This window comes from Callorhinchus milii, unplaced genomic scaffold (genome assembly GCF_018977255.1).
Source record: "Callorhinchus milii isolate IMCB2004 unplaced genomic scaffold, IMCB_Cmil_1.0 Scaffold2, whole genome shotgun sequence".
Lineage (NCBI taxonomy): Eukaryota > Metazoa > Chordata > Chondrichthyes > Chimaeriformes > Callorhinchidae > Callorhinchus > Callorhinchus milii.
In genome coordinates, this window is record NW_024704743.1 from 55637405 (window position 1) to 55659650 (window position 22246).

Sequence of the window (22246 nt, forward strand, 5' to 3'; positions counted from 1 at the left end):
TCATATTGAATTATTACTTGCTATTAAGTTTTAAAAAAATGGTAACATAATACTTGTTCGGCTGGGATCAACCTACTTTGTAGTGCTAGCAGGACATACCTATAGTTCCAAGTCTGTCTTGGATTACTGCAGACCTACTTCTTATTGTCTAACACATCTCCTCTGAAACCCTTTAGCTGAGTTGGGGAGAGTGATTCACTTGTGGTAAAGTCAGTGTCTTTAGTTATTGACTTGCATCATTTCATTTATCAATGATAGGTTAACACATGATGGGTTGCAAATTTTCACCATCATTATCAAAAAACACTGAAATGTTTCCTTCTTGCTGTAAACATGAATGACTGACATCATGGTGGCTGACAACTGAGCAGGTTTGAGAGCTGACTCCTTGGAACTGCGTTTAACAATCTTTACACTTGCTATTTATTGGACAACCAACAAGCATTGTAAGTCTTCCTAAAGTGAGTGGAAGCGCACTCCTATCACAAACATGTAACTGCTACAAAGAGGTGAAGAAATTAAAAGTGAAGAAAATTTGGTATGTACTGTAAAGAGATGGTCCACATTCCACAGACTGTTAAAGCGAGACTGTGATTGAAAGCATTCATTTAAGGGGAAAATGGATGTGTAACCCTCCTTTGAAAATAAAAGTGAAAGAGAAAAATTAATAACTGCGCCATGTAGTTTTGACAAACTAGCCTGGGGATTATCACATCTGGAGAAATATGAGAGGCTATTTTATATTTAAAACTGGCAGTGGTTTAAAATAATGGCAAAAATGTATGGATTCTTGTGATCTCCAGGTGTGTGGGGGAGGGGATTTGACATGGGCTTCTCTAATCATTGTTAGGGCACCTCCTGCTCGTGCAAGGTTTCCCAGTCTCTCAGACGTTGCTCTTGGCCTCTACTCTGAAACGTCAATCTGTCAACCTCTCTATGGTTAGGTTGTGGCGACTATTACAAACTGTGAAACTTTTCTACAGTTTGTGGTTAGCATATTTTAGAGCACCTCCAGCGTGATGAGAGCATCAAACCCTTTGCTTCAGCATGTCAAATGCATATTTAGTGGTATTCTCTTGTGCTGCCATATGTGCTTCAATTGTTACATTTGCTAATGACAAGCCACCCTAATGGATGTGCAGAAAATGCCCTGAGAAAAAATGTTGAGGACAAAATTCTTCATTGTGGTTGAAAAAGTGCCTGTTGGGAAAAGTAACAGCATAAATGTTGCCTCGATGTTGGAAACTGTCTTCCGATATAAAGTGCAGCTCCACTTCGTCTCCAGAGAACTCGGCCTCCAAGAAAATATGTTCAGAGACGCTCTTCTTTCTCTTCATCCTCTCCTCCCTTTGTCTAATTATATTGAAAAATGTGTGCACAATGATTGAAAAATGTAGGCAATACATGAAGGCAGTGGTTAGGGAACACCTGATTTTGGGTTTTATATGCCTTTAGGTTATAGGAGGGAGAGAGATTGAAGAATGCCAGAATCAATTCAACCCTCTGTGGTGGTCTTGGTAGTCTGGTTCCTGAGCTAGGCAGGTCCACAGTACTCCAAGGCATAGCCTAGCCAGCCTGGCTCGTCGGTAGGACTTAGAAGGGAAGGCCAGTCACTGGGTGCAGGGATTCTTCCCATTCAGTTCCCACTAAGCATTTAACCTCTCAGATATAGTGAAAACATTTAGTGTCTGAGTATTTAACAGTGCGTTCGGTATGAATGAATACAGTACAAGATGATTAAAGTTGTTTAATAAGAACAATGACTTTCTTGTTCATTTGATTTAAATCTGCCCTGGAATAATTGCCTAAACTGTTTGTTACTGATAATGTGTGGTATTCCATGAGCTTGTTTAAAGCTAATGTAGAGACTACAGAGCAGCGCTGCTGCCAGTGCTAACAAACAGTAATCAGTGGTAAATTAGTGGTAACATATGCTGTACACCGGATGATCAACGAGAGACCATAGTGGCATATGGCATTGCAATACCTCAGTGTGCAATGGATGTGTAAGTATTTATTATATAAACGAGAATCCTACTAATTTAAACATTTTTGAATCATTGCCAGGTAACCTTGTTTTTCCTCTTTATAAGGTAACTTAACCAAATAATTATTTTTGTTTATAGGGGTGCACCATGAAAACATGTATTTGGGCAGTCATTGTAGATTTGGTAGCAAGATGCTTATGGAACATTGGGAACAATGCAGGTTTAAGGATTATTTGCTCTTGATACTCAAGAGTTTGGTTGGTATCAGGTGAGAAACACACAATGCCTTGTCTACTTTAACAATGTTCCAATAGAAAGTTATAGCTCTTAGTAAAGAAGTTTCTGAACCACCTTTATATTTTCATACAGAAGCCTAGTTGATGTATCATTGAATCATAGAATGAAAGTTTACGTCACAGAAGGAGGGCATTCGGCAGCTCAGGTCCATTTGAACAGGTCGATGGGACCTTGCGTTAAGGTCTCATCTAACAACAACAACAAAATTACATGTGTAAAGTGTCTTTCACGTCGGGAGGACGTCTCAAAGGGACAGGAATCCAAAAAATGCAGTGCTTCCCCAAGACTGAATTCAATGTCCTGACACAGGGCTTGAACCCACAGCCTTGTGACTGAGAGGTGAGTGTGCTACTAGCTGAACCAGGCTGATACATGCTGATTTAGTGGTGGAAGGATCAGAGGTTTCATCCAAACCTCTCTTGTGATATGCATCGTCTCGCTGCCGTTATTGAGAGTAGGGCTAACCTGCTGGCTTTTTAATATTAATAAAAAAAAGCTTCCAATTTCAAAATTTAGTGTAGGTTTGTTGCTAAGTTGAGTGAGAAGCATATATCAGGCGGTGGGGGGGAGGGGGAGAAGGGTGATACTCGAGTGAAATTCTCTGCTGGTGTCTTGTAAGCAGCCTAGTAATAGCGTGGTGGTTGGTTGTAGTATTTTTGCTGTCCTGCTTCATTGTTCAGAAGATTTGTTGGCTGCCTGGACATGACCAGAATGTGTGTGTTTCGCTCACAAAATATACAGTCAATCCACTTTACAGCACACCCTGTGAAGCGCTTTGAAACGTCTTCTCGACGTGTTAAATTGCTATATCAAATGCAAGGATTATTATTATTATTGTTAGGGATGAGTCTTTCTATTTACCCTCCAGCAGTCATCATTCTGGGAGAGCTGGAATGTAACATTTGATTTTGCAGAAAAAAATGTCTTTAGAGATGGCTTTAAGCCAATCCGAGACCAATTTTCTTAGATGTGGCTCAAATCTGCACAACAGATATACCGAGGAGGTAGAGGAAAATGGGTAAATAAAGGGTTTAAAATTCTTAAACAAAAACAGTACCAGTTTTAGTGTGATATACAGAAATAAAGTACAATTAATGTTAAAATAAAAACAAAAGCAGGAGAAAATACGGTTTGAAAGAAATTATAGCAAGAAAAGGAGACGCTGGAGAAGAAGTAAAGTGCTTAATACTGTAGCGTTTATTATTTGAGAGCTTTAAATATTTATTTACCTAGAGTTAAAATTGTGTTAATAGAACTTAATATTACAGTAATTAATTGCTCTGAACATTGGAATAGCCAGATGAAGTGCTCATCAAAAAANTGGTTGGTTTAGAAAGCCTGGGTTCCGTGGAGCTACTGATGTCAGTTATTATGCTGTTTCCTTTGCCCAAACCTTGCTGGAACCTCTCTCATCACATCAGCAGCTGAAGTACAGAGCCATGCAATTCAAATTGTGTCCACTCTCCGTGATCCATTAAAGCTCTTGGGTGGTCCTTTTGATGCGTGAGAGATTTCCTGGATCATATTCTAATGATTTTAAAGGGTTAGACATCTCACTGGTGCTTTAACATCAATAAAAAAGGGCTCACAATTTCTGTTCTCCACAATTTGATGTATGGATTGGGTGTAGCAAGGAGTGAGAAGCATATATCAACAACAACTTGCATTTATATGACGCCCCTCACGCAGGGTAGCATCCCAGAGCACTTGACAGTGGCGGAGCATGATGCCAAGGCTGGGGGAGGTGGAGGTGACAGTAGGCACGGTTGAAGAGGAAGGTCTTCAGGCATGACCTGAGGATGGAGAAGGACGGGGCAAGGCGGAGGGATAACAGAAGAGTGTTCCAGAGTTTCGGGGCGTATTGGCTGAAAGTGTGGCCACCGATGGTGGAACGGAGGGCAAGAGGACCAAGCAGGAGGATGAAGCCAGTCCAGTGGAGGCAGTGGGTTAGGTCTTCCCATTTCTAATAATTTCTCATCATTTCTCGTCATTGACTATTAGCAGCAAAGTCAAATGAGTTTTAAAATTGGATGATTTGGTGCTATATCTTCCTGAATATTGCCATCTTTCTCTGTCTTTGACAGGAATCTTCTGGTTCTCTGAGCTTTGCTTGTCACCTGCAGAACATTTCTTATTGTGGGTGACTTTGTATCTTGCCTCATGTTCCAGATCATTTAGTCTCTTTCTGCAGTCTTCTGTTTTTCTCTGAGCTTTACTCTTTACTCATGTGTAGACAGCGGTGAACTTAATAGAAGAGGACAGTTTGTAAAGAGACTGTGCTTCTTGATGTCAGAGCTACTGCTTGAAGCTTTATACAGTGGTTTTTGGTATAACAACAAAATTACATCTATATAGCGCTTTCACGTTGGGAAGACCTCTCAAGGTGCTGGATGGTCAGTGTTTCGGACCCAAGCCTGGCGTCAGGAATGGGGAGGGTGGAGGCAGGGTGAAGGAGGGTGATCGAAAGCACGGTTAAAGAGGAGGCTCTTGAGATGGGTCTTCAAGGAGGCAAGAGAGGGGGCGAGGTGGAGGGACTGCGGGATGGTGTTCCAGAGGGTGGGAGCAGAGTGGCAGAAGACCCGCTTGCCAATGGTGGGGCGGGCAAGACGGGGGATGTGAAGCAGGCCGGAGCCCGCTGAGCGGAGGGAACGGGCAAGATGGTATGGGGTTAGAGGTCGCAGAGGTGGGGAGAGCGAGGCCTTTAAAGTTGAGGACCAGGATCTTGAACTATTTCCTCTTTGTGATGGGAAGCCAGTGGAATCGGGCGAGGATGTGGGTGATAGGGTCACAGAGCCTGGTGTGGGAGAGGACATGGGCTGCAGAGTTCTGCAGTCTTTTGAGGGAGGAGTCGAGGAGGCCGACAAGCAGGGAGTTTGCATATTCAAGCCTGCGTGTTCTGAATGCGTGTATGAGTGCTCGACGGCCTGCGGTGTGGGACAGTGCCGGAGCCGGGCAACGTTGCGGAGATGGGGGAAGGCAGAGCAGGTCATGGCGTAGATGTGGGGTAGAAAGGATAGTTGAGGGTCAAACAAAACCCCAAGGTTCTGGACTGGCTTAGCAAGGTGGAGTGTGCAACCATGGATGGTGATGCTGTCAGCGCCTGAGGTGTGGAGTTGTTGACAGGAGCCAATCAGGAAAGCCTTGGTCTTGTTGATGTTCAACTGAAGAAAGTTGGCTTTCATCCAGGACAGACATCTCATAAAACTTGGATGTTCTGTCAGCTACTCAGTAACATTCAATGAGCAGGTTGAGTGAAGTAATGGAAGAAAAAGTTCAGAAGGTTATGGAAGGAAGTAAATGCGTCAATACCAATGACAGTATACTTTGTTGTAACAGAAGTCGAAGGGAAGATTTGTTTTCCCATTGAATCTCTGAATGGGAGGAACATTCCAGCCTAATTGTATATTTAGAAATATTTCCAAAAGGAATTTAATGAATACTTTGTAAAGTCTATAGACAAAGGCTTTGATGTTGTGGGTTGTGATAGAGATCTTAGTGCAATGGAACAGATTGGAGCCGAGGAGATTAGCAGTTGGGGAAAGAGAATTGAAGCTTTTTTATTACTTTAATAAGAAAATTCTTAGGACGAATGTTTTCTCTGTGGGAGTAACTGAATTATGATTAATCTATATTAGAAAGCACAAATATCAAAAGGAACTGGGAGGCTGAAAATATTCAAAATATTTGGGACCTTTTTGTTTTGAACATATACGGAAACCCATTATCACCCTTAAGAGTATCTAAACCAGTCTGGAATTCCACATATGTGTGCCACCTGCACATTGAGATTTTTGAGATGCACTCTCTCCTTAGAGGGCTGCATCCTGTTTAAATAATGTTGGAGATTACAAGTTGCCAAGGTTTCGGACCCCAGAGTGTGCTTTGGTGCACTTTAGGAGTTTAACCGGCTAAAACAGCATTGCTAGCCATTGAGAGCACTGTGTGGCAAGCTTCCCACTGTTTGTCCTGCTAAGATCACCCTACCTGTTAGGGTTTTGGCTTGTACGTTAAAGGGAGTTCAGTGGGAAAAATCCCTGGTCCCAATGAAATGTCCTGCTTCTCCATGTCCTGCCAATGAACCAGGATGCCTGGTCTGTCATCATCAGTAATTCTCTGAAGTACTAAGGATCTGCCTGGATCAGGAACTCAGGAACCTTGGCAATATTACTTCAAGAAGTACTTTAAGTCTCATTTTTTCTGAGATGTGGTACTAATTGCATTATGCAGTGCTTTTTAATCCCAAATATCACAAAGCTGTATTGTACAACTGTTAGAATTTATTTCAGTTGAAAATGGGAAGCTTTGTAATTAATGGGGCTGGTAAGAGTCATGATTGAATGTTGTCTTTTAAGTTCTCAGTTGGGTGGGTGCTCAGTATAGGACCTCAGCTATTGATGATTCTGCATTTTCATCTATTCTTTTCTATGCCACGACTGAATTCAGTAAGAAAATGGGCTTCGATTGTGAGACTACCAACTGATTCTTTCTGCCACAGGTGCACTTGAACAATCCAGAAAACTCAACTTTCTGTGTTCAAATGGAAGATTTTAACAACATCAAGCAGCTGGCCAATGAAGCAATGGGATACCATGTTTTGGTTTACAGCCTGATGATCAATTGTACCAAGGTAGGGATCTCGCTTTGACTATCCTTATTGTGAAGAAGAGAGATAGTCATCTATTTCAAATTTTAAAAGAGCAAGTCACAATGTTTATTTTATTTCCTTGTTTTGGGAGGTGGGGTTGTGGGGGTTAACTTTACAGGACATGCTTTCTGGAATGCTTCTTTTAAAATCTGTCAGTGCTGGGGGGACCAATTGATTATGTTTTGCTGTTAAATTGACCAAGTACTGATGCTGCATGAGGAAACAGTGCATGAAAGTTTACTGGTCTCTTATTGCCTTTTGATGACCAACAGTGACAAGTTGACACATTGAAAAAATGTCTGTTTAAAATCACATCGCAGCTTTTATTAGTTGAGCCATTCAACAAAATATATACAGTTTGTCATAGTTGCTCAGTCCTGCCAGTCTTTTTTAAATTCTCTTATGAAGCAGTACAACTGGTTGCAGTAATCATAAGATGCAGGATTCAAAGTTTGTGATCCATTTCTACAGATCCAAGTCACACAAATGGGGATTCTTTCTGGTAAATGAAGTACATCACAGGAACTTCGCTTTGACATGATATATTTCCAAAATAGAGTTTGGCAAGTATTTCTTATTGAGGATTTCTATTTGAAATCCTACATATTGGACCCCACTGTGGCATTTTAGTTCTAAGCAGCACTTTTCATTTTCAGTAGATCAAAAAATGCATTGCCCTAGCAGGATTGGTTTAATTTCCTGTTAGAAGGCTCAACTATTCAAATATTAACAGATAGGCCACTATATACTACTTTCTTTGATACCAAGCATGAAGAAGTAGAATAGATTTGCATGCAACCTGTTGTCTTTTTCAACCCCGTCATGTTAGCACACTTAGAACTCTCTTATTCATAGTCAGGGGTGTAATATTTGTAAATCCAAAACGCAGTTTAGATTCACTAGTTCCTTTATTTAAACCTTACTCTTCCATAATCTGCCCAGTCACTTTCCCAGAATCATTTTATGCTTGCTTGCTTCTCATTGTCAATGTCCAATTACCAATTAAGTCATTAAAGCAATATGCAACAAGGGGCACTTCTGGGCAGGAAATGTCACAATAGATAGATTTCTGATTACATTGTTTGGACACTCTCAAAGTGGGCACTGCCGTACTGCATTCTCATAGCCCAGCACTTATCTGGAGAGAACGATTGGGTTTAAAATTTAGCATTTGCAAATCGTATTTGTGTTGCTAATTAGTCATTTGACTTTGTGAATGTGGGACTGTGAGATTCATGGAGGAGGTTTGCACAATGCCCACATGCAAGGCGATATTGTCGGGGTGGGGGAATAAAAAGAAAAGTCTGGTTTGTGAAACTCACTGCAAATGTCACATTTTGAAATTCGAAAACAGGGAGTGGCATTTTCAACCCCAGTGTGGTCAATTCCTCGTGCACTCGTACATGACCATTGAAGTCAGAGATAACACTTTGACTATTCAAGATCTGAAGTTAGAACCTCAACTGTTTCCCCCGCTATTGGGCTCCGACATTGGCTATACAATTCTAAATTGCATATAAGATTTTAAATGGGATTGAGGAATTAAATCCATAGCAATACTTTCAGATATATCAAGCCAAGCACGACAAACTGGCACAGGTTCAGGGTTGTAAATGGGAATTTCAGGACAAACACTTAGAAATTTTCCTCCGCAGAAGGTAATTCGTGACTGGAACAGGTTACCAGGAAAGGTTGAAGTTAGGAGCTGAACTTATTAATAAAAAAAACCTTGATGCTGTGATTGGGAACAGTAGAATAGCTATCCTAAAAGGATGAGGTTAAATGGGTCGAAGGCTGTCTTCATCTCACTCTCTTAATCTTGTTGTGCCAACCTAAGAAAGATCACTGGCCATTCTTGCAGACTTTCTGCATGAGATTACTAGTTTGTACCATGTAACAGCAGTTTTGAATTGTAGGCCTGTGGCTACAGAAACTCGGTTGAGAACTCTTCAAAGTCAGTTCACGTAAAGTCATTACAGCAGGCGAGCGAAGAACCTTCATCCACATCTGGATTTGATTAATCCCCAGAGGTGCTAATCTGTAATGCTGCTCCATCTTTGAATTGGATTGGTATGCAACTTCTAACATTGGGGCACCTCCTGTTCTTAACCAGAGTATTACCGCACTTAGTATTCAGGTTGGTTTCAGGAGTATATGAAAAATGATATAGCTTTAAGAATGTTTCTGAATCTTCAAATTAAAGCATTTTCCATAAACTAAACTCCTCATCTTTGGAAATTTCTGTATTTAGATAATATGTTACATTAGTTATTCAGTTTGTCATGTTTTTCCACTGATTCTTCTGGAAGAGAAGTCACCTGCCATCTCAATTGAAGCAGGTTTACACTGTGAAGGGAGAGTCATGAGGGCATTATGTGTCATCACAACAACATTAGCATTAAACAGTTGTTATAACTGTTGTTTGGGTTCAGTCTCAGAAGCTTTGTTATCCTTGCATTTTTTGCACCTGCATTTGATATTGTGAGGACCCTTTCACAATGTGAGGATGTCTCAGAGTGTTTGAAAGAATATACTGTAAAGTGTATTGACTGGGAATTTTGTGGATGATTATGGCAGCAAATTAATTTACACATAGCAATATCACATAAACAGACAAGATCGCCAATGTCGTACCTGGGGGGTTGTTGGCCAGCACACTGGAAGAAGCTCCCTTCTCTTTCAGATAGTGCTGCAGGATCTTTAATGTCCACCTTTTATTTGGTCAGCCGGGTGTCTCTTAAGAGTATTCAAACCAAGCTGAGAGTTCCATGCATCCCACCTATACATGGAAATTCCAGAGATATTTTTTGGAATGGAATGTGCACATTCTCCCTGGTGGGACTCATCCTGCTTACCTAATTCAGGATAGTATTAGGCGTAGGTTGGCAAGCACCAAGGCTTGGGTCAACCTCTTGGTCTCTCCCTCAGACTCACTGAACCAGTGTGCAATCTAGGCGTCCGGTTTGACCCCCAGCTGTCCTTCCTCCCCCACATCCAGTGCCTGACTAGGACTGCCTCTTCAACCTATGCCACATTGCCCGTCTCCGCTCGTACCTTACCCCAAATGCAGCCGAAACTCTCCTGCATGCGTTTGTCACCTCCTACTTGGATTACTCAAATGCACTCCTCGCCGGTCTCCCCAGCTCCAGTATTCAAAAGATCCAGCTCATTCAGAACTCTGCCGGCATATGACTTGGACCAAACTCCATATCCACATCTCACCAGTTCTGGCCAGGCTCCACTGGCTCCCCATCACCAAACGGATTAACTTCAAGATCCTCACACTTGTGTTCAAATCCCTTCACTCTCTGGCACCTCCCTAACTCTCTGGCCTCCTCACTCCCCAATCCACACACGGCGCCTTCACTCGACTGCCACTGGCTTCCTGCTCATCCCTCGCACCCTCCGCCCCACCATCGGAAGTCGCGCTTTCAACCACTACGCCTCAAAACTCTGAAACACTCTCCCTCAATCCCTCCGCCTTACTTCCTCTCTCCCATTTTTCAAGTCCCACCTGAAGACCTTCTTCTCCAACCATGCCTATGGCTGCCTCCCTTCCCGGCTCGGAGCTATAACACCTGATACCCGTTATTAGCAAAGTGTAAAAAATGGCTAGCCTCTGGGTTGTCAAGTCTGCATTGATGTCACTTCCTGCGCTAATGGGCTCTATGGGCTAAAAGCTCTGCTAAGATCTTTCTGTGTTCTGCCTTGATACAAAAATCATCTGCTGACTTTATTTCTTTAGCAAAGTGATGTTAGTGAAGCTTTCTGCACAAGGCGCACATCCGCAGCACTTGGGTAGTGATGGAAGCGTTATATGTCGTTGCTCCCCTTATTGTATAGTATATCATAGAATCATAGAATCGTACAGCACAAACAGAAGCCATTCGACCCATCAAGTCTGTGCTGGCTCTTTGAAAAGAGCAATGTAATGTCAATCCCAGCCCTTTCCCCACAACCCTGCAAACCCGTCCGCCTCAAATACCCGTCCACCGCGTTTTTAAAAGTTGTTATTGAATCGGCCTCCACCACCCTTTCAGGCAATGTGTTCCAGATTCGAACAACTCGCTGCATGAAAGAAATTCTTCTCACCTCCCCTCTGCTTCTTTTAGAGACTATTTTGAATCTGTGACCTCGAGTCACCGACACACCCACCAGTGGAAACAGTTTTTCCCTTTCTAACCTATCAAATCCCCTCATGATTTTGAAGACCTCCATTAGGTCTCCTCGTAACCTTTTCTGCTCCAATGAGAATAATCCCAGCCTCTCTAGCCTTTCCTCATAATCAAGGTCCCTCATTCCTGGTACCATCCTTGTAAATCTCCTCTGCACCCTTTCCATTGCCTTAACATCCTTCCTATAGTGTGGTGCCCAGAATTGGGTGCAGTATTCTAACTGAGGCCTAACCAGTGTTTTATATAGGTTAATCATAACCTCCTGACTCTTGTACTCTATGCCCCAATTTATAAAGCCTAGTACCCAATATGCCCTTTTTACAGCTTTATCTACCTGTCCTGCTACCTTCAAGGATTCATTTACCTGAACCCCCAGGTCTTTCTGTTCCTTCACCCCCCTTAAGATTATATTATCTAACCTAAATTGCCTCCTCTCATTCTTTCTTCCAAAATGCATTACTTCGCATTTCTCCACATTGAAATTCATCTGCCTTGTGTCTGCCCATTTTACCATTCTGTCTATGTCTTCCTGCAGTTGGCTACTATCCTTCTCACTGTTTACTATCCTACCTAACTTTGTGTCATCTGCAAACTTGGAAATGGTACTTGCTATACCCAAGTCCAGATCATTTATGTATATTAAGAAGAGCAGTGGTCCTAATACCGATCCCTGGGGGACGCCACTGTACACTTACCTCCAGTCAGAAAAGCAGCTGTTCACCACAACTCTCTGCTTTCTGTCTCCCAGCCAGTTCTGGATCCATGCTGCCACTGTCCCTTTTATACCATGGGCTTCTACTTTTCTTACAAGTCTTTTATGTGGCACTTTGTCAAATGCCTTTTGAAAGTTCATATAAACTACGTCAACTGCACTACCTTCATCCACCTTCTCCGTTACCTCATCGAAAAATTATATTAGATTTTTTAGACAAATATATAATATATACTTATGATTTTGAGCTCTGGCTTTTCTATCTCAGAACAATGTTACTTGTTTGAACTGCAGTGTAAATTTAGTAAATGATTTCTAGTGCAGTTGATACAGTCCAATCAACTACAGATCAAAAGGGCCCCTCCTGATTTGAACATAGAATCGTAAAGAACCAAACTTCTTCAGTTCGATCCCATTGTACAAACTTCCTGATTGTGTGTGTGGAATCCTAATTGATGCTTGAGAAACTCTGCAATTACTCATTTTTAATCATGCTCATGCTAGTTGTGGTCAATCTGGCATTCCAGCTGTGTAAAAGTACAGATTTCTATTCCATGTTTTCCAATATGCTTCTTTAAATTGAGTTGATGGATGAGTCATTAAATGGGGTATGGTACAACATTTCAAATGTGCTGTTTTTATACATAGCTTACAGAACGATTGATTCAAGCATACAATTTCTTGGCAATTCTGCTTTGAGTTATAAAGGTTCAAACTGTGCTGAGTATTTTGGACTGATGAGTTTCTGCTGTTATCTGTACATTGCTATCAGTTTCTCTTCCACCAAAATCTGTTTCTTCACTTGAGAAGTCAGTTATTGGGAGCACCTCCTCAAGTGACTTTCTAGCTGTTTACTTTTAGTTCCAGTGCAGCTTATTTTAGAAAAGCTGATCTATGTAATTGGCGTGCAGTTATAATCCCATGGATATGACAAAATGATTTGGACCGGCTTACCGCAAGGCTGTGGTCTTTTCAATTTTGTTTTCCACAAGTACAGTACATTACGCACTCCTGGGTTGGCAAAACTCACAATGTTATAATGACAATTGCTCTAAAGTTATGGGCGGGTGGGTGGGTGGGCTGGTGGAGGAAACTTGAAAACAGGTCAATGCAATCTGGGATGAAATGGTGAGAGCATTCTTCTGCCTGGAAAATGGATTTAGTTTCTGGGTTTGTTATAATGGCTGAGGACTTGGGTTGATTAGAAACCCAACTGAACAACTCGGCAGCTCAGCTGCTGAGTGCTGAACATGAAATTACCATTGGAAATCACCATCCAAGACCTCATTGTCGATGAACACATAGACATTCTCGCCCTCACTGAAACTTGGATCACTCCAAGTGACACCTTCCCCCTGACTGAGGCCACACCACCCGGCTACACCTTCCATCACACCCCTCGACCTAACTGCTGTGGTGACGGGGTGGCTCTCATCTCCCAGTCCCCACTCGGCCTATCCCCTTATTCCTCTGGAACCTTCCCCTCCTTTGAGCACCTTACCCTCTACCACCCCTCTAACCTTTCCCTCAAAATTCTCCTTATCTACTGCCACCCCAAGCCCTCTCCCACCTTCATCCCTGACATCCCCACCCTCCTATCTTCCCTCTCCCTTTGCTCTGAAAGCCTCCTCAACCTTGGCGATTTCAACCTTCACTTTACCCCCTCCTACTCTACCTCCGCTGACTTTTCCTCCCTTATCTCCTCCCTCAATCTCTCCCTCCACATCCACTCTGCCACCCACATCCACGGTCACCCCCTCAACCTGGTGATCACTCAGGGCCTCACCATCTCAGACCTCACCATCATCGACAAAGCGATCTCGGACCATCACTTCATCTTCTTTAACTCCTCAATCCCTCTTCCCACCACCACCCAACCCACCTCCATCTCGTACCGTCCCTGGAAAAAAATCTTTTCCCCCTCCCTCTCGGCTGCTTGGAGTCATCTGAACTCCTTTCCCTCTGGGCGTCCTCCCGCAATGACCTATCCTCCTCGGTCACCCTTCTCCCAGCTCCCTCTCCTCTATTCTCGATTCCCTCGCTCTCCTCTCTTCCCAAACTGTCTCCTACTCACCCACATTACCTTGGTACACCAGCCACCTCTGCTCCCTTAAAGCCCAGGCGCATTCCGCTGAGCGCACCTGGCTTAAATCAAACCTAACTGTCCATCGGCAGACTTGGCTGGACCATGTCAAATCCTCCGCTCCGCCCTCACCTCCGCTAAATCGTCGTTCTACTCCAAGACAATCTTGGAGGCTAAGGACAACCCCAGGCTCCTCTTCTCCATCATAAAACCGACTCCTCCGTCCACCCTCTCATGCTTCACGCATCCTCATCTCAAATGCCAACTGCGAGGCGATGCTGGACTTCCTCAAATCCAAAGTCGAGGGAATCCGCTCAGCTGCCTCTGCCACTGCTACCCCCTCCCCATCTCCTCCTCCCACCCCATCTCCTACCCACCCCTCCCTCCACACTTTTATCTCCTCCTCCTCTCTCATCACCATCATAACCCGTATGAAACCCACCACCTGCTCCCCGACCCCACCCCTACCCCCCTCCTTACCTCCCAGCTCAACCTCCTTGCCCCTCTACTCATTGACAGGTTTAACCTCTCCCTGTCCTCTGGTACTTTCCCACCCCTTTAAAAAACGCTGTTATCATTCCTATCCTTAAAAACCCTCCCTGGATCCTTCTCTATTTCCTAACTACTGCCCCATCTCCAACCTCCCCTTCCTCTCCAAGGCCCTGGAACAAGTTGTTGCTTCTCAGCTTCGCTTCGTCCTCTCCATCCACTCCCTTCTCGAACCCCTCCATTCGGGCTTCCATGCCACCCACAGCACAGAAACAACCCTGGTCAAAGTGACAAATGACATTCTGTCCATCTGCGACCAGGGCTCCCTCAGCCTCCTCGTACTCCTTGACCTCTCTGTTACATGGGGTCAATTTCCACATGTATGCAGATGGCACCCAACTCTACTTCTCTGCCTCCTTGACTCCAGAACCACTGCTGTCCTGACAGAATATCTATCAGGCATCAAGTCCTGGATGAGAGCTACCTTTCGTTAGTTGAACGTCACCCCTTGGCTCTCCTGATTGGCTCCCTCAGCGCCTCCTCACCTCAGGCATCACCATCCATAGTTCCGGCCTGCTTCACTTCCCCCGCCTTGCTCATCCCACTATTGGTGGATGTGCCTTCCGCCATTCTGCACTCACCCTCTGGAACTCCATCCCGCAGTCCCTCTGCCTCACCCCCTCCCTTGCCACCTTCAAGACGCCCCTAAAGACCCTCCTCTTCGACGGTGCTTTCGATCTCCCTGCTTCCCCACCTGCCCTCCCCCACTACCCCACCCTGACCCTGAGCCCGTGTCCATAACTCTTGTCTGTCCAGCGCCTTGGGACGTCCTCCCGACGTGATAGGCGCTGTACAAATGTAATTTTGTTGTAGCTGTTGGTGCCGTGTTACAGGACCATATGGCAAAAGCCTGAATTTCTGACAGTTGATTACAACAGTTTTTGCTCTGCGCCTGCTCTGATTTGGATGTGTCCCAGATGTGGACTTCAGCTTGGTTCTGGGTTAAAGCGATCAATGTCTGGTTATCTCCTACAGACTGCCCACTTCTTCTTTCTCCTCACTGCAGTGTCAATCCCTTGCCCTGTATCTGTCAAGTAATTGCACTCATAATTTATATTACAGTCATTGCAGCCCTTTGAGATTATGTCACATTTTATTCACTTTCTTTGTGATTTTGTCACCGAGTCATTTTGTTCTAAGATACTCTGATGAGGATTGGTATGAATTAGTAAATTCTCTATATGACCAGCAAGTGCATAGGGTCAAAATTTAGTTAACGTTGGTCAATCAATCTGTTGACATCTATTTTCCAGCTGAATACAGGCAAAGAGTCCTTTTGTTTGGTCTCCTGCTCCTGAGTTACTGCCCAGTTTTTCTAAACATCTTTGGGTTTCATATATACTGACTCGTAGAAACAGTAGCAGAGAAATTCCATCATCACCAGCATGTTGAAGAGGACTGACTGCCTATCTGTCTCATCAGAATATCCAGTCAGACTCAGAATGACCTCAACTGAGTTTGAATGTGCTGCCTGGAGCCCATTGAATGGTGCATTTTTAAACACAGGGAAGATTCTGAAAAAAGACCTTTTGGGAAAAGGCCAAAGAGGTATTGCTGAACTTGTACATCGTTAGTTAGACCACAATTAGAATATTGCATCTGGTTTTGCTCGTACCATTTTAGGAAAGACATCAAGAACATAGAAGGGTGCGGAGGAGAATAAATAGGATGATACTGGGATGAGTGGTTTAGTCTATGAGCAAAGATTGGAGGAACTGGGACTTTTTCCACAGGAACAAAGAAGGTAAGGGGGTGACCTGTCAGAGGTCTTTAAAGTCATGAGGGGTTTTAATAATAATAATATTCCTTGCAGTTGATATAGCCTCCTCACATCTTTGCAACATCTCGAAGCTCTTCATGGAATATACTGTAAAATGAATTGACTTTAAAAAAAAATTTTGTGGGCGAAACATGGCAGTTTTGATAGAGTCATTAGGGAGAAATTGGTAAGTGAATCAGTGACTGGAGGGCATCAATTTAAGATAGTTAGTACATGAGCAAATGGAGAACTCAGGAGAAATGTTTTCACACGCAGAGTTGTTAGGATATGGAATGCCTTGCTGGAAGCGGTGTTTAAGGCAGAATCCATATTAGCTTTCAAAAGAGAACTAGGTAGATATCTAAAAAGGAGTAAACTGAAGGGGTTTAGGGAATAGGCTGGTAAGTAGGACTGAAAGAAGCCAGCAAAGACACGATCAGCTGAATGGCCTTGTTTTGTGCTGTAAATGTATGGTTCTGTGGATTTGGTTGGCTAGAATAGATCTGACAAGATGGCATGTTCGAGCTCCAGTGCCCATTCCAATATTGTGCATTTTCAGGCAAAATTCCAGAACTCACTTATCATTTCCTAGCATTAGCAATTTGGAGTCCTGTAGCATAGTGGTTAGAGCACTCGCCTCACAAGCAAGAGGACCCTGGTTCGATTCCCAGCAGGGCGAAATGTTGAGCATAGTTTTCTTACTCCACACACCTCTGTTAATCCAGCAGTAAGTAGGAACCCGGTGGTTAGTCGATTGGCAGATCACTTTTCCCCGGTTACCCCAGTCCTTGCCAGACTGCACTGGCTGCCTATTCCAGAGAGGATCGATTTCAAGATCCTCACCCTTGTATTCAAGTCCTTGCACTCCTCTGCACCCCCCTGCATCTCTGAACTCCTCTCTCCTCAAAACAGTACCCGTTGCCTTTGTTCCTCTGGGTCTGGCCTCTCCCTCGGCGGCCGTGCCTTCAGCCACTATGCCCCGAGGCTCTGGAACTCTCTTCCTCACTCCCTTCGTCTCGCTCCCTCTCTTCCTATTTTCAGGTCTCTGCTGAAGATCTTTCTCTTCAACCGCGCCTTTGGTCACCTTCCTCCCCCTCTCCCTGGCTCGGTCCCGGGATCCGTTACTATGAAGCGCTCTGAGACGCCGTCTGGTGTGGAGGGCGTTATATAAATTCAAGTTGTTGTTGTTGTTTCTAGGGTTAATAATTCTTTCAAAAAAATAATAATAACTTGGTCACTTCAATCCATGACTGTTTGCGGTACACTGCTGTACGCAATTCACTGCTGCGTTTTGTCACCAAAATATACAGTCAATTTATAGTATATTCTGTGAAGCGCTTTGAGGCGTCTTCAAGGTGTGATAAGGCGCTATATCAAATGCAAGGATTATTATTATTATGATAGGCCCTTGGAGAAGGTGCAAAAGAGATTTACCAGAGTTATACCAGGGATGAGGGACTTTAGTTATGTGGAGAGCCAAGAGAGGCTGGGATTATTCTCCTTAGAGCTGAGAAGGTTGAGGGTGATTTAATATTCAATAGTGGTCTTCAAAATTATGATGGGGTTTTGATAGAGTAGCTGGGAGAAATTGTTTCGTCTCGTGGGTGGGTCAATAACTGGAGGACACAGTATTAAGATAATTGGCAAAAGATCCAGAGGGGAGAGGAGAATTTTTTTTTACCCAGAGTGTTGTTACTGTCTGGAATGTCAGAAGCAGATTCGATGATAGCTTTCAAAAGAGAATTGGATAGGTACTTGAAAAGGAAAAAAATGCAGGGCTATAGGGTAAGAGCAGGCGAGTGGGACTAGTTGGTAGCTCTTACAACGATCCAGCACAGGCACTATTGGGGCAGGGGCAAATGGCCTCCTTCTGGGAGGTAAGATTTTATGAAAGCAATACAGTAGAAAAGTGCTAAAAGTTTATGTATTGAACATGACAGGACATCATATTTATCTGGGTTTAAAGTAGACTCCTAACGCAGAATACCAAGCACCACAATCAATACTGTAAGCTTTTATTTCCTTTTATCGGAGTTACTAGTACATGGACCACATTACTCAAGGTGTGTGTTGAAGCTGAGTCAATTATGTAATTTGAAACAGAATTGGAGAGACATTTGAAAATTAGAGATTCAAAAGAATATGAAGAAAGATCATTGTTGATAGGAGCAAAGAGCAGGAGCGAAATTAGCATGACACAGCCATATGGAGCCAAATGTCTCCCTGTGCTAAGGTTTCCATCATTCTATTCCTATGAAAATAAGCAGATGATTGTCAATGCTTACTTCTCAGGCATCATCAATACCATGTATCCAATGTAGATTGATGTTAATTTTGAACAGGAAAATGTTCACTCACTTTGATAGATTCCAGGACATAATGAGGACAAGGAGGACAATTTTTTTAGTAAACATTTACAATTTTTTTTTACCTGAAAGAAATAAAAGAAAGGTTAGTATTGGAATGGTCTATCTTATTTTGGAGCATAACTATTGCACGTGGTACTTCTTTTTAATTACAGTACTACATTTAAGTTATCTGCAGTACAAAGGCTTCCTACACTTCCCTTTTGATGTTTCTCGCCCTCTCTTGTATTATCTGAATTCCTGCTGTTGTGTTTAATTTGAGAGAAATCCAAGCATCTGCCTCCACAACATTGCCATACTTAATCTGTTTTAAAAAAAGATAAATCTTCCAGACTTGGCGTTCTCCCATAGATTCTGTAGGCACGTCTTTTAATTTCCTCTGGTAGACTGTAAAATCATAATTACATGCTGAATATTACCATTACATTCCTACGAGATTAGTTCCTCAAGAAACAGATGTTTTTAATGGCAAGAGCTGCTAACATTCACTTAGAATGTTAATGAATTATGGGTTAAGAAAAATAAAACTCAACTATATTTTATAGTTCAGCATGAAAGAATTGGTTCCATCCAGTCTGTGATGAGGACAGATATTTTATGAGATTCAGTGAAGAAATGCTGAGAGGAAAGATCTTCAATTACTGTGTTCCTGAAAATTCTTGCAACGCACCTGAATTTTGAGAATTTTTTTTTGTAATGCAACATCCTGCGTGCCCCTATTCTAACTAGAATAATTATGCTTTTTAGAGTCTACTTTTATGTATTGCAATATGACTTTTTCTTTTCTATTGCTTCCACAATTCTGTTCTATTGCTGATTATTACACTGTTTTATAACCATTTTTGCATGTGTTCTCATCCTGTTATTATTTTCTTTAACTCATAACTTAAGATCATATTGGAAACCCAAAACTTAAAACTGGATGAAAGGGTGGTCAGAATATATTATACTCTACTCTGTTCCAAGCACCAGGGGGCTTTTTCCATCAAAGCACTGGGCTACTGTCTCTCGGCACACTCAGCAGCCTGTGATATTTCTACAGGGAGAAGAGAGCACCTGATTAACTGCATATTGTTCCTTTGAAGAACGTGTTCTCTTTCCCCAGATAATTTAATGCTAGCTAGCTACAGGTCAGTTTTTGGCTACCAGTTTAAAACAAGCTCTTGGTTACAGGACACTCACTTCCAATTAATCTGGAAGGATATGTCTTTATTTTCCTTTAAAATTTATGTCTCTTGCAGTTTTGACTGTATTCCTTTCCTCTTCATCTTTCCACAGTTTTGTTCTCAGCCTAGCTCAGTTGGTAGCACTTTTTCCTCTGAGTTGGAGACTTTGACTTCAAGCCAATTCACTTTACAGTATATTCTGTGAAGCGTTTTGAGATGTCTCAGAGACCGAGTAAGATGCTATATAAAATGCAAGGATGATTATTATTATTATTATTATTATTATTATTATTATTATTATTATAAGCCCCACATCAGGTCTTCAAACTCATAAGACCATTAAACCGTTGGGACTCCTCTGGTCCAGATGGATGTTAATAATCTTGTGCACCATTCGAAAAGAGAAGGGAGTTGCTTCTGATATCCTGACCAACAATCTTCAAAATAAAATTGGTTACTCACTTCATGGCTGTTTGTGGGACATTGCTGTATACAACTTAGCTTCTGCTTTCGCTTACAAAATACACAGTCAATATACTTCAGAATATTTTCTGTGAAGCACTTTGAAGTGTCTTCTTGATGTGAAAGGCACTATATCAAATGCAAGGAGTTTAAAAAAAGTATCAGTATTTCATTATTTAATAATATTAAGCTCTGCTCAAAGTTGCATATATCTATTTCTAACAGAGGGTAGATAAAAGACTAACATCCGGGTCTTTGCTGGTAGGTTACCAGTAGTTAGGAGGTGAGCACCCCAACTGATTGGCTCCTCTAGTGATGTGGTCATTTTTCTCCTCTATTCTCTCATTCATTGAACAGCAAAGCCTTTTGCTAACCAGCTGAGTGAGAAACCTATCTTTGCAAAACTTTGCGTTTCAAATTATATATTGTACAACTTATAAAAATGAGAGAAAATTACATTACCTGCAACATGTACTGTTTGTCCTGCCATAATTATGAAAATTGAAATTATTAAAGAAACTGGCATTGTTTCAATCACTTACAGAGGTCATTCTGATCATAGCAGAGCTGAGGGGCATTGCTGTAGACTGATAAATTACTTGCTGTTTGAATTATTTAGAGATACACTGACAGGCTTAGAAAGCAAACATTTGTGTTTTGCAGATTTCGTTTTTAATAGGATATGTGTAATTGCTATATATTTCTAATACATCAGATATGATTAAGAATGCATTATTGTATTTCTAAAATATCCAGGGTGCCCCCTGAAAAATGCATTCAGTCAGCATTTTCATTGTTCTAAACATTTGTTAAGTACCCATTTCCAATTAGAAAAAAATAATAATAATCCTTGTATTTAATGTAGCACCTTGTAAAAGTCATTGAGATGTCTCAAATCCTTCAGATGATTTTAGTATATAGTGTAATGCCTGTATGTTTTGTACTCAAACTCGACAGTCAATCTGCACATAGCAATGTCCCACAAACAACAATGAATTGAATGACCAATTTTAATTCGGAATTGTTGGCCATGAAACTGGAATAATCTCTCTTCTTTTTCGAAGAGTCCCTTTCGATCTTTAACATCACCCTAAACAAGTAGACGGAACCCCAGTTTAATGTCTCATTCGAAGGATAGCACCTCTATCAACGCAGTGCTCCCCAGTGCTGCACTCAGAGTCCTGATATGGGGGCTTTAATACACAACCTTCTGACTCACAGGAAAGAGTGCTACCAACTGAACCAGATTGACACCTGAATGATGCCTTGCATCATTGAATGTCTTAGTTACCATGGATCTGACTGGCTTTACTGTTCAGACATTGAACATTTCCTGTCGATGTGTAGCTGCTGTCAAATCCAGTAATCAAATACAAGATTAATGTAACCTTTGCAAATTCCCGGTGAAGCCACATTTGAAATATTGTGTTTTCTTCTGAGTCTTACCTCTAAATGGATGTTGGTGAACGTTTAGATGGTTCCTGGACATGGATAATAATAATCCTTGCATTTGATATAGCACCTTATCAAGTCTGCGAAACGTCTCAAAGCGCTTCACAGAATTTACTGTAAAGTGAATTGACTGTCTATTTTGTGGGCGAAACACAGCAGCCAATTGAGCACAGCAATGTCCCAGAATCCTCACTGGATTTAGTGACTAATTTTTTTTGAGGAATTATTACTCCCGGAAAATCAACTAACAACCGGGTTCCTATTTACTGCTAGGTAAACAGAGGTGTGTGTGTGTTAGGAAACTTGCCCAACATTTCGCCCTGCTGGGAATCGAACCCAGGTTTCTCGCTTGCGAGGCGAGTGGTCTAACCACTGAGCTACAGGGCTCCTTAGGGTGACACATATGTTTTAAAATATTGCATCTTCCCTATTCCTAAAAGTCTTTCCTCCTCTCTCTTGCCTCCGCCCCCTGCAATTTGGCATGCGTCTGATGCCCGTGTTCAAAATGATGCATCTCCATCTTGAGTTTACACTTTGTAGTAACAAGCTCGAACCCTGAACTGATGTTTTGAGTGTTGCTTCATGACATACT

The 22246-nt window shown here is 42.3% G+C and overlaps 1 protein-coding gene across 1 annotated transcript in view; it reads left to right on the top strand.

The window, feature by feature from the left end:
* crppa (CDP-L-ribitol pyrophosphorylase A) overlaps positions 1-22246 on the top strand; it is a 157827-nt gene that overhangs the window by 52230 nt on the left and 83351 nt on the right. The window contains exon 10 of the mRNA XM_007899729.2: positions 6781-6912. Within this exon, the coding sequence (XP_007897920.2) occupies positions 6781-6912 (132 nt within the window). The remainder of the gene's footprint in view (positions 1-6780; positions 6913-22246) is intronic.